General features: G+C 41.1%; 1 protein-coding gene across 1 annotated transcript; it reads right to left on the reverse strand.

The window, feature by feature from the left end:
- Positions 1 to 445: 445 nt before the first annotated feature.
- LOC115160892 (isocitrate dehydrogenase [NADP] cytoplasmic) lies at positions 446 to 14,646 on the reverse strand. The gene is made up of 9 exons (XM_029711399.1): positions 14,491 to 14,646; positions 12,302 to 12,430; positions 4,359 to 4,650; positions 3,395 to 3,497; positions 2,814 to 2,991; positions 2,390 to 2,541; positions 1,944 to 2,084; positions 1,594 to 1,756; positions 446 to 1,464 (listed from the first exon to the last, which is right to left on the reverse strand). Exons 2-9 carry the CDS (start codon positions 12,421 to 12,423, stop codon positions 1,371 to 1,373), a joined length of 1,245 nt encoding a protein of 414 aa, XP_029567259.1. The 5' UTR covers positions 12,424 to 12,430; positions 14,491 to 14,646; the 3' UTR covers positions 446 to 1,370.
- Between the last annotated feature and the right edge of the window lie 1,673 nt (positions 14,647 to 16,319).

Below are 16,319 nucleotides of genomic sequence, written 5' to 3' on the forward strand. Positions count from 1 at the left end.
GAATAGCCTATTGCCCATCTTATCTCTGCATGAAATTAAAGAAAATACAGATGATATACTCATTCCACTTCAGTGACTGAGTAATGGCTCAGTCCAGGTTGTCAAATTCAATCTGACAACCTATGATCCGGTACATTAATAGTAGTCATGTTGGTTTGTATGACTACACAGATACTGCTTTGTACCCAGTGTTACTTTGCAAACCTACCATTATATTTAGAGTTTTGAGAGCAGTTAAAAGGAATATGCACATACATCGTCACGACAACCAATCATGACAATGTCACATGGATTACGCTGGCACCATCTGGTGGCAAACTAAGAGGAAAATGGTATTTCTACAAACTTCCAAAGCTGTTCTTGTAAGATATAGCGGAGCTAGATAAACAGTTCTTTTTTTTAACATTTGGATCGATGGGGTAATAGACAAGAAAAACTAAAAGCACAAGACTAAAATAAAATATTTATTGAGTTAATATTCTAACCACACACACCTTCGAGTACAAACCAACAACACCCGATACTGGCAGATGTACATTGACACTGGTTTCTGTATTTGAGGAGTAAAGTGTTACGCTATGGATTATACACACAAAGACAACAAGCAGGCCCACAACAACCCCTTCCACATCCACCCATAAGGAGTAAGTGACGCTAGCACCTTTGTGTGAATCAAAGACAACGTCAACATAGTCAAAAATCAAGCAGGCTTTTGTTTACCACAGTAGTTGTCATGGAATATATTATGTTATATTATGTTATGTTAATAGATTATATTATTATGACACTGAGATCAATTACTTGACATAAAACATATGGCAACACGGGTAAGACAACCCTCAGACAAACTCAGGCAGGACAATCCACTATTACTGACTGACAACACTTAAAAACACACATCATTAAAAAAAACAGTGCAATTATCCTAAAATATATTACTGACTGTGTCCAGTCTGATTTCTGGAACCATCTGTATGTGATGGTATTGACAGTCATAAGATCATACTTGGCAGAATCCTAACTTGGATAATCACACTTTACTCACAGATTTCTAAAATCATGATAAACATGAGTTATGCTCATGGATCTCAAGTTAAGATTCAGTACACTTAGACTGGATGAGTGTTATCCATACGATTTGGCTTTGCTATAGTGGTGAATGATCAATGGAGGGGCCTCAGCTCAGCCTACATCTGAAGCCTACATCCCCTCCTCCTGGACAAGGAACCTCCTTTAGCAGACAGACTCCTGGAGATGGGAATGATTGATTCATTACTGCGTCAAACAGTCCCTCCGTCAGTGGTTTCGTGTTGGCTTGGGACCCATAGCACCCGGGTGTCAACAGTGTGTGTAATTGAGAGATGAGGAGATCACAGTTTGGGTTGGTTGGACATCTTGATCTTCAGGTTCTCCGCCAGCTTATCCAAGAATTCAAAAGTGTTCAGGTAGTCTGAGCGTTTGGTACTAAGAGGAGGAGGAGAGGGGAAAAGTAAGAAAGTTTGAATCAGTCTAGTTTCATAATCAGGTTTACTGTGTGTGTGTGTGTGTGTGTGTGTGTGTGTGTGTGTGTGTGTGTGAGAGAGAGAGACTCACTCTGCCATGCCTTTGACACAGATAGCCAGATCCTTGGTCATAAAGCCAGCCTCGATGGTCTCAATGCAGACAACCTCCAGGGCCTCAGCAAACACACGCAGCTTTGCGTTGTCATCCAGCTTCGCCCGGTGCAGCAGCCCCCGCGACCACGCGAAGATGGATGCTGCGCACACACGACCACAACACATAAGGGATATCTTTTCCTAGGTCCTTCTATTGCCTTTATTTCTCTTGGCTGGTACATTCAGATCTAAAAACAGTGAAAAGGAAGAAGCTAGACTAGAGGTTTTTAGAGCAGGTATTATCAGTCATAGAAAAGAAAACATATTGTATCTCTATGTGTTATTTACCGATGGGGTTGGTGGAGGTCTCCTTGCCCTGCTGGTGCTGTCTGTAGTGTCGTGTTACTGTACCGTGGGCAGCCTCTGACTCTACTGTACGACCGTCAGGACAGATGAGCACACTGGTCATCATACCAAGGGACCCATAGCCTGGTGGACACACAAATACATGAAATACATCTGTCGCAAAGTGCTTAACAGCAAACTGGAGCTGAAAGCTTGTACAGCCAGAAGAGGCGACTGTGGCAAAAAAAACTAAAAACTAAATAAGCAAGTGTAACTATCAGAATACAGTGTATAGTCTGCCTTGAAAACCTACATTTAAGGTGAGAAATATAGAAATGTAGCCAATGACATTGTTTTCATTCAGAAAGCCTAGCTAAACAGTAACTCACCTCGTGACACTGTTTATCCCTCAGAGCTGGCTACTGTAGTACACATGTAGACTATCTCACCTTGTGCTACAGAGTCAGACTGAACGTCTCCGTCGTAGTTCTTGCAGGCCCAGATGAATCCTCCATCAGACTTCATAGCCTGAGCCACCATGTCATCAATCAGACGATGCTCATACCAGATCCCCTTCTGCTCAAACTTAGAGCGGTACTCCCTGCGACACACACGGGAACAGGTCTGAGGACAGGGTTTACACTCCTAAACCTCAAACTGTCCATTCTAAACTGGTGAGTCATACATTGAAAAGAGGCATGGTAGTTGGGGAGGGGGGGGCTTGCCTGCCATTGACCATATATCATCAACCATACTTTGTTTATAATGATCATGTTTCATGTGTATGATCTACTTCCTGAAAAATATATTGCCACTAGGGACAATAATGATTTACTCGACTTGATTAAATGTTCTGAGGTTAGGCAGTCTTACTTCTCGTAGATCTCCTGGAAGATATCTTTGAAGCGTCCGTCATACTTCTTGAGGATGGTGTTCTTGGTGCTGAGGTACAGAGGCCAGCCTTTAACCAGGCCCATCTGGAAGGAGCTGTGGGCAAAGTCCCTAATGGAACTGTCGGTGTTGTACATCCCCAGAGCCACACCACCTGAACCTGGAGGACAGAGAGACAGACACATGCATCATTCTCATGAAGATACGGTACACAGTCACACAAACACACAATGAAACATGCATGCGCACACACACAGCCTCATTAAGACAGCCTTTTCTCATTCAAACAGAACGATGGAGCCAACCTTAATCAAAGTTCAAGGTTTGCCTAGAGTATGTTCAGGAAAGGGAGGTCCATGGCTGATTTATCCTACAAGCAGAGTTAAATCAGATAACGCCGTTCTTATTTTTGTAATATTTACACTGCAAACATAATGTAAAGATAGCCTATGGTGCCAGCCTGTGTACATCGTATTATATAAGGGAGACAATCTGTACTGTACATTATTGCCTACACAAGAACAAAGATATATTTTCATCGACAAGTAAACATGTTGTTTTACCTTCAAAGTCGTGGACGACAAAGTTCATTGGCTCCCCAGACTTGGGTGTGAATTTCATCTCCAATCTCCCAGGCCCTGGTACTACAAAGTCTGTGGCCTTGTACTGTGAAAGGAGGCAAGAGGAGAGGTCAATAGATGTAATACAGACAGGACTCCATCTAGTGGAGAAAAACAGCAATGCCACCCCATGCCTGGTGCAACAGGTAATAATGGCAGACCCTGGTTGTGGCCACACTCTCCAAGGGCAGAGGGAAATGCTAACAGTTCTTTATGAATAGATGACGGGTTACAATGCTGTTGTGTATTGGGCTAATATGAAACATTGTTCCGAATGGTTTCTAACAATGTGGATGCAACAGAAAAAGCTAATCGAGAAATAGCAGTAAAACAAAACATGTATCCTGCTTATCATGCATCCAGGCCGTAACGTGACACAGTTCTCAACAATCAGTAACCAACCCAGCGCTCACCTCATTTGAGCATATTAACCTTGGCATGGTGCCACGTACATGTTATATTATCCTCTATCTGCTGTACAGTATGAATGATGTAGCAGTTTGAGACTTGGATCCAGGGAGACAAGTGTCAACATCATGGTCCAAAGGGCAACAGATCCATTTAATCAGTGACTGACTGAGCCTTCAGCGACAACACCAGGCCCGTCTGCCCATCTGTCTTCCTGTGAGCAGGCCTGACAACCTCAGCTCTCGTCGGCATTTACATTTTACATTTACGCCATTTAGCATACGCACTTATCCAGAGCGACTTACAAATTGGTGCATTCACCTTATGATATCCAGTGGAACAACCACTTTACAATAGTACATCTATATCTTTTTTTTTTGGGGGGGGGGGCCTAGGGCCTAGAGAGCGACCTTGAGACTCATTAGGGGTGCAGGGAGTAAAGAAGGGTTGATGAATGGTTAGTAAGGGTTCTAATGCTGAACGGTTGGTAAAAGGTTACCTGGTCTCCGTGGGCGTGCCTGCCGATGATGATGGGTTTGACCCAGCCGGGCACAAGGCGAGGGATGTTCTTACAGATGATGGCCTCCCTGAACACGGTGCCTCCCAGGATGTTACGGATGGTTCCGTTGGGCGAGCGCCACATCTGCTTCAACTTGAACTCGTCCACCCGGTTCTCGTCTGGCGTGATGGTGGCACACTTAATGCCCACGTTGTATCGTCGCGTCGCCTCCGCCGCCTCAACGGTAACCTTGTCGTCCGTGGCGTCGCGGTTCTCCATGCCCAGGTCGTAGCTGATGGAAGTGCAGGGAGAGTAGCAGAAGAGGAGCAGGGAAGGGGGTAGGGAGAAAGTAGAATTTAGTTACAGTCAGGTTTCATGGGAGGGCAAATGCAATGAAAAGTGTGTGGGCCTGTGAAACTAATCTCGGACATTATATTATTTGTTTTACAGTTGGCTATACTATGATACAATCATATTTAATTCTGATACAATTACTGTGTGTTTTTAATGTTGGTTTTAAGCCTAACTCAGTTGACGGAGAGGAAGGAAACCGCACAGGGATTTCAACATGAGGCCAATGGTGAGTTTAAAACAGTTAAGAGTTTAATGGCTGTGATTGGAGAAAACTAAGGATGGATGAAAAACATAGTTACTCCACAATATTAACCTAGTTGACAGAGTGAAAAGAAGGAAGCCTGTACAGAATAAGGCACACAAGGCACTAAAGTAATACTGAAAAAAAGTGGCAAAGCAATTCATTCACTTGTCCTGAATACAAAGTGTAATGTTTAGGGCAAATCCAATACAACATATTACTGAGTACTACTCTCCATATTTTCAAGCACAGTGGTGGCTGTATCATGTTATGAGTATGCTTGTAATCGTTGAGGACTGGGGAGTTTTACCAGGATAAAAAAAAAAAAAAAAGAGTGCAGCTCAGCAGACAAAATCCTAGAGCAAAACCTGGTTCAGTCTGCTTTCCATCATACATTGGGAGATTAATTCACCTTTCAGCAGGACAATAATCTAAAATACAAGGCCAAATCTACACGAGTTGCTTACAAAGAAGACCGTGAATGTTCCTGAGTGGCCGAGTTACAGTTTTGACTTAAATCTACTTGAAAATCTATGCCAAGACCTGAAAATGGTTGTCTAGCAATGATCAACAACCAATATGACAGAGCTTGAAGAATTAATAAAATGGACAAATGTTGCACAATCCAGGTGTGGAACGCTCTTAGAGAATTACCCAGAATGACTCACAGCTGTAATCGGTGCCTAAGGTGATTCTAACAAGTATTGTCTTAGGGGGTTGAATACTTACCTAAATCAAGATATATTAGTGTTTTTTCCCCCCCTTCCATATCAACTTTGACATTAGTGTTTTGTATAGATCATTGACAAAAAATTACAATTAAAATCATTTTTAATCCCACTTATTAACAACAAATTGTGGAAAAAGTCAAGGGGTGTGAATACTTTCTGAAGGCACTATTAGAAGATGCTAACAAAAAAAAACTCTTTTCCGGCTGCTGCGTGACTGAACAAATGAATTACTCCTCTGAAAGACCCAACACATCCTCGCAAGGGATGGGGATGCTCTGCTCACAAAAACAAGGTAGTGTAGGAAGGAACACCAATTTCATCACCCCACACAAATAGAACTTTGTGTGCACTCGTACTTCCAAGAAGACAAGACTAAGCATAAATACCCATAATTTTCCTTCTTTCCTTGTGGAAACTGGGTCTTCAGAAACTACCTTTCATCCAGTTTTTCTGATTTTCTCACTCCACTCCCCTCCCCCTTAGCCTAGTATTACAACAATGTGCTGCACCACAGAAATACTGTACGTTAGATAAGAAATATTAGGACACAACCACAGGTCAGCACACAGTAGAGGTGTAACTCGATGTCACTGTGAAATCAGCACCACACACAATCTCTGAGACGGTGTGAAACAGCACTATAGGCTTTGTGTAATTGTGTGTGATGGAGATAAGCTGCACTGCCTCCTGAGAGGGCTGTTTATGCAGTCTGAGGGATTGACCAAGATGACCCGTCCACTCATCACCCCACATCCCCCACCACAATGAATGCATTCCTAGAACTGTTGAAACTAATGAGGGTGCCCTACAGACACACAGAAACCGAGACAGCAGGAATAACAACCCACCAAGAAACCCCCCCACCTCAAGCTATCAGTTAGGCATTCTTGCTTGACCAACTTCACAGATGCCATAATTTGATACATTTTTTAAATGACTAAAAAAAGACTTCCCTGGACATTTGTAGGTTAGGTCATGGGTTCGGAACACTTGGAGGTTTGTATCATGACTTGACTGTGCTCATGTGGCCCTGTTAGTTATATAATAATAACAGCGAGGGGAAAAAAGTATTTGATCCCCTGCTGATTTTGTACATTTGCCCACTTACAAAGAAATTAGTCTATAATTTTAATGGTAGGTTTATTTGAACAGTGAGAAACAGAATAACAACAACAAAATATCCTGAAAAACGCATGTCAAAAATGTTAGAAATTGATTTGCATTTTAATGAGGGAAATAAGTATTTGACCCCTCTGCAAAACATGACTTAGAACTTGGTGGCAAAACCCTTGTTGGCAATCACAGGGGTCAGACATTTCTGGTAGTTGGCCACCAGGTTTGCACACATCTCAGGAGGGATTTTGTCCCACTCCTCTTTGCAGATCTTCTCCAAGTCATTAAGGTTGAGGCTAACGTTTGGCAACTCAAACCTTCAGCTCCCTCCACAGATTTTCTATGGGATTAAGGTCTGGAGACTGGCTAGGCCACTCCAGGACCTTAATGTGCTTCTTCTTGAGCCCCTCCTTTGTTGCCTTGGCCGTGTGTTTTGGGTCATCGTCATGCTGGACTACCAGCATGCCAGTATTATACCTTATCTTCTTGCATTAATACTGAAAATATTGTGAAAAACATAAGAACTCATAAGCTCTTACAAACTGACCTTATGGATTTATTCTGGGCCTTTAACTTAACAGTCCAAAACTCAACTTCAAAACGGAGTTAAGACAGAGGGTAAGGTCATGTGAATTGTGATATTAACTGCACTGCAGTTAAACTCCTGTGTGTGTGCCAGTGTTAATTTTGTCAACAAAAACAATGAAAATGTTCGTCAAACACCTATTTTCAGTGGCAATTAACTAGATGATAACTGACTAAATTGATCCAGAAAAAAACAAAATGAAAATTATTTTTAATTTCAGTTGATGAAAATGAGACTAGACTAAATTATCTCTGTGACTAAAATCTGACTAGTAAATGGAATGGACAAGAGGTTTTGGAGAGATTGAACAGCTCTCCAATCTGGCGGAAACACATCATTGATGCAAATAAGGCACACGCCATGGTTACTCTCCCCGTGCACGGCACAAGCTCCCCGTAGAAAAGGGGGCAACTTTTGGAGCCAGTTTACTTATTGTGTTGATTCAAACAAGACCGAATGCAACGTTTCCATGGGAGAAGACCAGTGGTGTAAAGTACTTAAGTAAAAAAATACTTAAGTACTTTACACACACACACACACACACACACACACACACACACACACAAACTCAGCAAAAAGAGAAAATGTCCCTTTTTCAGGACCCGGTCTTTCAAAGAATTTGTAAAAATCCAAATAACTTCATAGATGTTCATTATAACACTGTTTCCCATGCTTGTTCAATAAAACATAAACAATTAATGAACATGTACCTGTGGAACAGTCGTTAAGACACTAACAGCTTACAGACGGTAGGCAATTAAGGTCACAGCTATGAAAACTTAGGACACTAAAGAGCCCTTTCTACTGAATGTCAATGTTCTGCCATGACCCGCGAAGAGCCCGGATCTCAATCCCATTGGGCACGTTTGGGACCTGTTGCATCAGAGGGTGAGGGAGGGCTAGGGCCATTCCCCCCAGAAATGTCCGAGAACATGCAGGTGCCTTGGTGGAAGAGTGGGGTGACATCGCACATCAAGAACTGGCAAATTCTGATGCAGTCCGTGAGGAGGAGATGCACTGCAGTACTTAATGCAGCTGGTGGCCACATCAGATACTGACTGTTACTTTTGACTTTGAACCCCCCTTGTTCAGGGACACATTATTCCATTTCTGTTAGTCACATGTCTGTGGAACTTGTTCAGTTTATGTCTCAGTTGTTGAATCTTATGTTCACACAAATATTTACATGTTAAGTTTGCTGAAAATAAACGCAGTTGACATTGAGAGGACGTTTCTTTTTTTGATGAGTTTATATTACTCTACTACATTCCTAAAGAGAATTATGTACTTTTTACTCCATACATTTTCCCTGACACCCAAAAGTACTAATATACTAATTAGTACTAATACTACTAGTACTAATATTTTGAATACTTAGCAGGACAGGAACATTTTTCAATTCACACACTTATCATCAAGAGAATATACCTGCTCATCCCTACTGCCTCTGATCTGGCACTCATTAAAAACAAATGCTTTGTATGTAAATTATGTCTGAGTGTTGGAGTATAAATTAAAATAAGAAAATGATGCTGTCTGGTTTGCTTAATAAGGAATGTGAAATGATTTATAATTTAACTTTTGATACTTACGTATATTTAAAACCAAATACTTTTACTCAAGTGCTATTTTACTGTGAGAATTTCCCCATCTACTGGAGTCATTTTCTATTAAGGTATCTTTCCTTTTACTCAAGTAGGAAAATGGGGTACTTTTTCCACCACTGGCGTAGACAGCATTGGCACCAACAAGTTGACTGGGAAAAATACTACTAACCTCAAGAGAAATCTGAAAGCGCACCATCCCAATATACTGTATATGTTCAGGTAATAAAAGATTTATAATGCTAGCTAGTTAGTTTGCTCCAACCTAACAGACCACTACGTGACAGAACTTTGATTGCAATTTAGCTACAGTATGTCAAGGGGCAAGGCTCCAGACTGCAAACATTTAGTCACATTTTGAGACCTTTTGACTTGGTTGCATCAGTGCCAGTTGATCACATTAATCAAACGTTTCAAAACGTCCTATTTTTCGGCAGCTAAAACCATGATTTGGTCAAACAGTAAAGTGCATTATCCTCACAATTCCTTTAATGAAAGAGTCTACCCAGCTCCTGGGCCTGTTTCACTGGGGCCTGCTTCAGTGATGAGCGAGCCACTCTCTCCCCAAATGTGCGCTCCGGGAGAGGGAAAAAAAGGCTTCTGATTGTACATTTCAAAAATGCAATTGCGGGAAATACAAGGCTTTGGATGCAACTACTGTTGTTCTCAACTTTCTTTGGCTATGTTTTTATTTATTTGTCATCTCTTAATATTGAGCTCAATAGCAACTATTTTACAACCAAGATATTTGATATGGCTTTAAGATAGGAAGCACAGATGGGCCATTGCGAGTGAATCATGCATTCCTGCTTGGACACGTTAGATGAAACAACTTAGTTATTGAACAGCCTCCCACCTCAGTAGTCTATTACACCGTCTAAAACACTGAATGATGTGATAACACCTTTTTTATATGGTGTGACGCCGCGGGGAAAAATTGGTGCAACCATATCATGGGCTGGTGCTGCCAACTGAAAAAGTAATTGGCACCAGTGCCACCAGGAGAAAATGATAGTCTGGAGCCCTGTCAAGGGGGGGTTTCAATCTGCTGCTGAGTAATATGTTCTTCTGCCAATTTGGCTGTTGGGAAGAGAATCATGCAATAGAATGTAATGCAGAAAAATGTGTTGGTAGAACCAGGCTGTGTTTGTGCACATGGAAGTCAGTGATTTATGTTTACTGTAAGTTAATGAGGCAGTAAATATGTGACGTGACTACAATTAAAGGGCTTTTAGTTGAGTAAATGGCCCACTGTTTGTCATTTTGACAATAACTAGACTGAATCAATAATCAAATGACAAAATGTGACTAAGACTTAATGGAAGACTAGACTAAATAAAAAGGAATGGTGCCAGAATTAACACTGGTGTGTGTGTGTGTGTGTGTGTGTGTGTCATCAGTCCACAGTCTAAAGGTAGTGCAAAAAGGAGGAGTGGGAAATCAATGGACGGTACTAGAGAATAAGACTATAACTGTTCAGATATACAAACCAGAGTTGTACATCTTGAAAATGATATTTTCTTGATCGTCCTAGGTCAGTCAGTAGAGTAGGTACTACAGTAGACTGCTGATGTCATGTGATCAGATTGTCTGCAGGTTTGGATAATACATTGCTCTTTATGCTACACCTAGGGACAGACTTGTCCTCAGAATTTTAATATGCATTTGTCTATTCAAGTGATGAATTATTATACCAACTCCCTTTGATCTGGGGAGCACAACAGAAGCACACTTCTCTCTTATCTAATACTTGAAACAGTCCACACATGCTGAACAGACATCCAACACAGGGTAGCATACGAGTACAATAAAGAACAGGTTTAAGTGATAATGCCCGAGAAGCCGGTGTTTGGCGGGTATATTGGCACAGGTGATGTTAGGCAAACCGTGACAATATATCCTCCAAACACCGGCTTTGAGTGCCTTATCACTTTTATACAACGGGTTACCAACATATTCAAATAATGATTGACATATTTTCATTTAAAAAATTACTTTTTTATGAATTTATTCATACTATTTCATCCTTCCACAAGATATAGTCCAGAAACAAATATAGGGTTGCTACCCAAGCCAATCAGTTCGGTTGCTACGCGACTCGTTCAGTCTTTTTGTTCTGTATCTACGGGCGTGTCCCAGTCGTTCATTCTAAATGTTCCATTGCCAATACTGGCTGGCAACATTCTTATCCCTTGCTTGCTAGCCAACTACGGCTAACTTACAGTCGCGTCAAAGTGCAGCCAGAATAACAGTAAAGTAGCCACATTTGCATTCCTTTAAGCTGTTTTCTAATTACATTTATTTGGATACATCCATAACAATGAGCTAATGAGGTGTGATTTCGTTAGGCAATCAACATTTGTTCACTCGTCAGGACACGGTTGTTCAGAGGAGTTAGTCAACAAGACAGCTAACACAATCACTTCCAACTGAAGCTGGAAAGACTGCAAACTAGCTGCACTTTGTTTCCTTTGACATTCCTTTGTATATATCCATAAAAATGATGCCAGCTGATTCATGATTTCGACTGGCTGAGAAACGCTGCCTGCCTGTCTGTCTCCTCCCGACACACGTTCATTACCATGGGACAGCTGGAGATTGAATTTAAATATTGAAACGATGTTGCAAATGTCGGAGAGACAGAGAGCGAGATTTATTCAAATCGCCACTGTTGAAAACTAAATGTTAGTCTAAAAGAAATGTGAGATAATGTCTAGATGCTTTTTATAGTGGAGATCAATTTTATAAATTGCTTGGCTGGGCTGATGAGACAGTGGATTGCGCAGTCAGTAAATAGGCATGTTAACGTCATAGACACGGCTGTGGAATAGACACGGCTGGAATGCATTTTTAACCAATCAGCATTCTGGATTAGACCCACCCGTTGTATAATGCGCAATAATATGGAGTGACAACTAACACACAGGTGTGTCCTTGGTGATATTGTGCTAGTGTCAAGGGTTAGCGTAGTGCAGTGCACAGCTACGATCAGCATTTCCACATCACTTTTGTGTATTCCTGGAAATTACAGGGAAATGTGTTTTCCTGACTACGTGACCTGACCAGGAAAAAGAGAGTATCGACAATCAGGTAAAACCTGAATCACAGAGGAGCTGAAGCAGGTGTTGACAAGCTCGTCTGGTGTGACAAGTCTTCTAACCCCACCCCCCATGAACACCCCCCCTCCCCGAACTGGGAGGGGCTACCTGTATTTCTCCAAAAAGAAGCGCTAATTTTCATTGCAAAACTTTTCCTGTTACAAATCGCTTTTCTACGGTGTTCACTAATGAATACAGTCAGCAGGTATAACTCACATGTGCAGGTCCATCTCCAGGTAGGGGAAGATGAGCTTCTCTTTAATGAGCTCCCAGATGACTCTGGTCATCTCATCCCCCTGCATCTCCACCACTGACCCTGCCTTGATCTTCTGAGACATCCTGGAACTTGGGGGAGAGATAGACAAGGGAAGAGAGAGTCAGAGTCAATGGTAACAAGAAAGGGGCAACTGCCAAGCCTTTTGAGCGTTGGAAGTTATTTCAGGAGTGATACTGTTATGGCCATTTTAGCCAGCAATATGTACATTTTAGTAATTTAGCAGACACTAATCCAGAGCGACATACAGGAGAAATTACAGTTAAGTCCCTTGCTCAAGGGCACATCTACTGATTTTTCACCTAGTCTGATTGGGGATTCAAACCAGAAACCTTTTGTTTACTGCCCAAAAGCCACTAGGCTACCTGCCGCTTACCAGTGGCGTGTATTCATGGATGCCAAGGGAAGCCAGCCCCCCCACTCCCCAAATATATACAAAATAAATAAATATCTTTAGTTTCTGTGTTTCATAATTTTCCTTCAATTTGCAAGAGGATGAACGTAACTCACAGGAGAAAGCATCCGAGCGAGCGAAACAGCGTCCCTCTGTCTCTCTACGTGTAGGCCATCTATCTGATGCCATCTGGTCCAAACAAGTATGACATTGTTGCCGCCCGTAGCATTGAAGGCAAGGGAAGCCAGCAAGCATTTGGCCTCCCTTTATAAAAAAGTATACCAAATTTGCCAATCAGCATTGAGTGAGCTCAACTGTGAATTGTTCTGGCGCAATAAAAAAAAAAGTAAACGGAAAACGGCTTGGATTTTGGCTTCACTCCTATCAAATCCCATTGGTTATGTTGTTGTCCTCCGGTGGCTAGCTAGTTAAAATTGGCCCTTTTCTAAATTAGCCATGGATGGAGCAAGGGATCTGGATTTTACTTAAATCTCTGTACTGGCCAATGATGATAAGGACCATTCTGATCCAACCATTAATTCATACATTGTTGTGCCCCTGGTATGAGAGGATGGAAGTTCAATTTGTAGAAGGCTAATGTTAACTAACTAACGTTGTCCATTAATGGCAGTTAGGCTATCGCGCACGCATTTTAGCCAGGTAGCCTAGATTACTATCCGGTTTTGTGATAAAACAAAAAGTTGTGGTTGAATTTATTCTGCCATTGTGTCTTCTTATTGTCTCGGCCTTTAGGCCTATATATCACGGTCGCAAGGCATATGAACTAACAGGTTATAAAACAAACGCAATTATCACAACACATAGGTTGTAATATGGCTTGGCTTTCCCAGTGATTATACCCATGCACCGATACTGCCGCTAACATGAACCTAGTCTGATTAATCAGCCTGGAATACACAATTAATTGGTATATTGGCATTAGTTTCAGGCCAATTAATTGTGTATTACAGCCTGATTAATCAGACTAACATGAACCCAGTTAACTCTGGGTGACTAGATTCACAAGTCTAACAAATACATCGACCAAAATGTATTTATACAACTATTTCCTATTTCTCTGATTGTGAACATGGGATACATGACAGGCAGGATCTGTTCAGTTACTTCGACCAACAACAACCCTGGAGATAAAATGTAACTAATCAACAATGCAGTACTGATGCTAGTTTGGAGTAGATAGCCTACATTGTTTCTTCTGAAAACTTTGTATCAATGTTTCAACATTCGACTCAGAAAGAGCAACCCCAGAATGTTACACGATAACACACATGGACATCGTATGACGAGGAGGAGTTAGTAGTATAGGAATACACCGGCGAAGACTAGACGAAGTTGTAAACTTTAGACCTCACGTTAGTCTGTCTGAATTACCTAACGTTAATCCAGATTTTCTACTTCCTGATTGTATGTGAGCCGGGTGTGAAAAGAGACGCCATTATCATCATCCTTTACAACAAAGCTCAACACTTGTGATTGATTTTCAACCGGCCTACATCTCTGGCTACATTAAAACGACCTGAAAGCAACATTACAATGCATTGTGCAGTGTATATTCCAGTTTCATGTAGCCGTTTATAGGACCCCAATAGCTTTTGTTTAGTCCGACAATGGTTGCTGTTGCAGAACACAATGGGGATTTGCGATGAACACACATACGCGTTTAGGCATAATAAGCGACTCTCCTGAAATGCATAAGAAGATGTTATGAATGCCTACCTTCGTTTTCTACCTGAACCACAATCTGAACAAGTAATACTCGATGAAGCAGTAGAACGTCTTGTTCTACACCGACTTCCAGAAGTATCAGAGGCGTCAACTTTGTCGGCAACCGTGCACTCGCCCGCTCGAAAGACACTCCCTATACCAATCAACGGAGATGTATAATCTAAAACAGCCAATAAAGTAACCCCCACAGCTGTGGGAGCGTTTCTATGGGCGGGTATCGGGTAGGCGTTTGTTCAAGAGGGTCGGTTTGTGCTATGCTAATCATTGCAACATAAGAACCTGTTCATAACCAAGTTGTTTAGAAATTCGGTGGATTTATAGATCAGATCATCTGCGGTAGGTTTTGACGAAAAAAATGCGTCATGTGACATTCATGCACTTTCAAATAAACCTATTTCAAAAGATGTAGTTGCTAGGCTATCACCAGAGAGCAAAGGGCTAAACGAGGATAACTGGGCCAGAAATCGGTCTTCTCCAGCAGGTGGCGTTTTTCGTTCACCGAGTCATTCGTTTTTGTATGGCGGTCAATGGGTGTCGAATTTGGTTAAAATATGAAGGGTTTATTGCTACGTGGCTTATTTGATCAAATAGAAGTTTCGTAATGATTAGTTTGTTACGAGTGTACTGATAAGTAGGACACGTGAAATCCTGGTAACTTTGAAAAAAATGTAAATTGTGCCTGGTCATCACACCACAGCCAAAGTCATAAACCCCACCCATTTCTACAATTTATCTTCTTAAAAAGTGATTTTAAACCTAACCTTATGCCTAACCTTAATTTAAGACCAAAAAGCACATTAATGTTTTTATGATAGGAGTCATTGCGCTGCAGTAATATTGTTTTTAAATAAAGAATAAATGCGTTTTCTGAAAACCCCACAACATTAAGTACATATTAAACCTTCAAGAAAACATATTTTCCCACCTCAGGCATTAAAGCTCTTTTATTGTCAATTTTTGTTGGATATGGAAACCATTTATCTTCAACCCCGTCCCAGACAATATGGAAGTTGTCTGAATATGATTCTGAAAGGTACTTATAAAAATCAACATGTACCTAATGCTCATGTGTCCCCTAAACCAATTCAATTATAAATATAAAATGTATGTAACATCTCAGAATGTTGCTATATTAAACCCTGAAATAGACACATTATGTGTCAGGGGATCATCATTTAAATAAAACAATGTTTTCAATTCAGAATTTTAAATTATCTAATCTTTTTGGGATTGTCCTTAACATTTCAGACTGAACTCAGAAAACGTTAAATTCCTATTTATTCATCTTTACCATTTTATTTAACAAATATTGTCATGTGACAGGGTTGAGACTAGGGTGACATGGTTGAATACTGTAACTGCGTTGAAGAGACACATCGGTTTCCATATAAACTAGTTTAGTTTACTATCAAAATCCCTCCCAAGATTTACCCCAAAACATTGCATTTCATTGTATGCAACCATGTAATAAGGACATTAGGTATATTTAAAATAATCTGGGTTTTATTAACCAAACTGCAGGAAATATTGAAACAAATAAAAACCATCAACATTAAGGTAATTAATAACATTCAACAGGTTTCATCAGAAAAGTTGTCATCAAACTGTAGGAACATTTTCCAAGGGCATTTAGAATGCTAGAACAGCTGTAACTACAGCACTAGTGTCAGCATGACTATCCTTCTTCTCAGGAGCTCCATATTCATTCATTCATGGTTTTCTTCCTGAGAGTCTGGCCCACAGATCTCTCTCAAGCTCTACGTGGCGGGATGTCACACGCTGTGGGGGTGGAATCATCAAGGACTTCATCAAACTGATAC

Source organism: Salmo trutta, chromosome 24, assembly GCF_901001165.1.
Source record: "Salmo trutta chromosome 24, fSalTru1.1, whole genome shotgun sequence".
NCBI lineage: Eukaryota > Metazoa > Chordata > Actinopteri > Salmoniformes > Salmonidae > Salmo > Salmo trutta.

What these genes read in the sequence shown, in the direction of transcription:
- LOC115160892 (XM_029711399.1), bottom strand. Translation starts at nt 12,423, where the DNA reads ATGTCTCAGAAGATCAAGGCAGGGTCAGTGGTGGAGATGCAGGGGGAT. An exon ending in GTCTGACTCTGTAGCACAAG is followed by an intron (nt 2,085 to 2,389) that starts GTGAGATAGTCT and finishes TGTGTCCACCAG; the next exon opens with GCTATGGGTCCCTTGGTATG. An exon ending in TGTGTCAAAGGCATGGCAGA is followed by an intron (nt 1,465 to 1,593) that starts GTGAGTCTCTCT and finishes TCCTCCTCTTAG; the next exon opens with TACCAAACGCTCAGACTACC.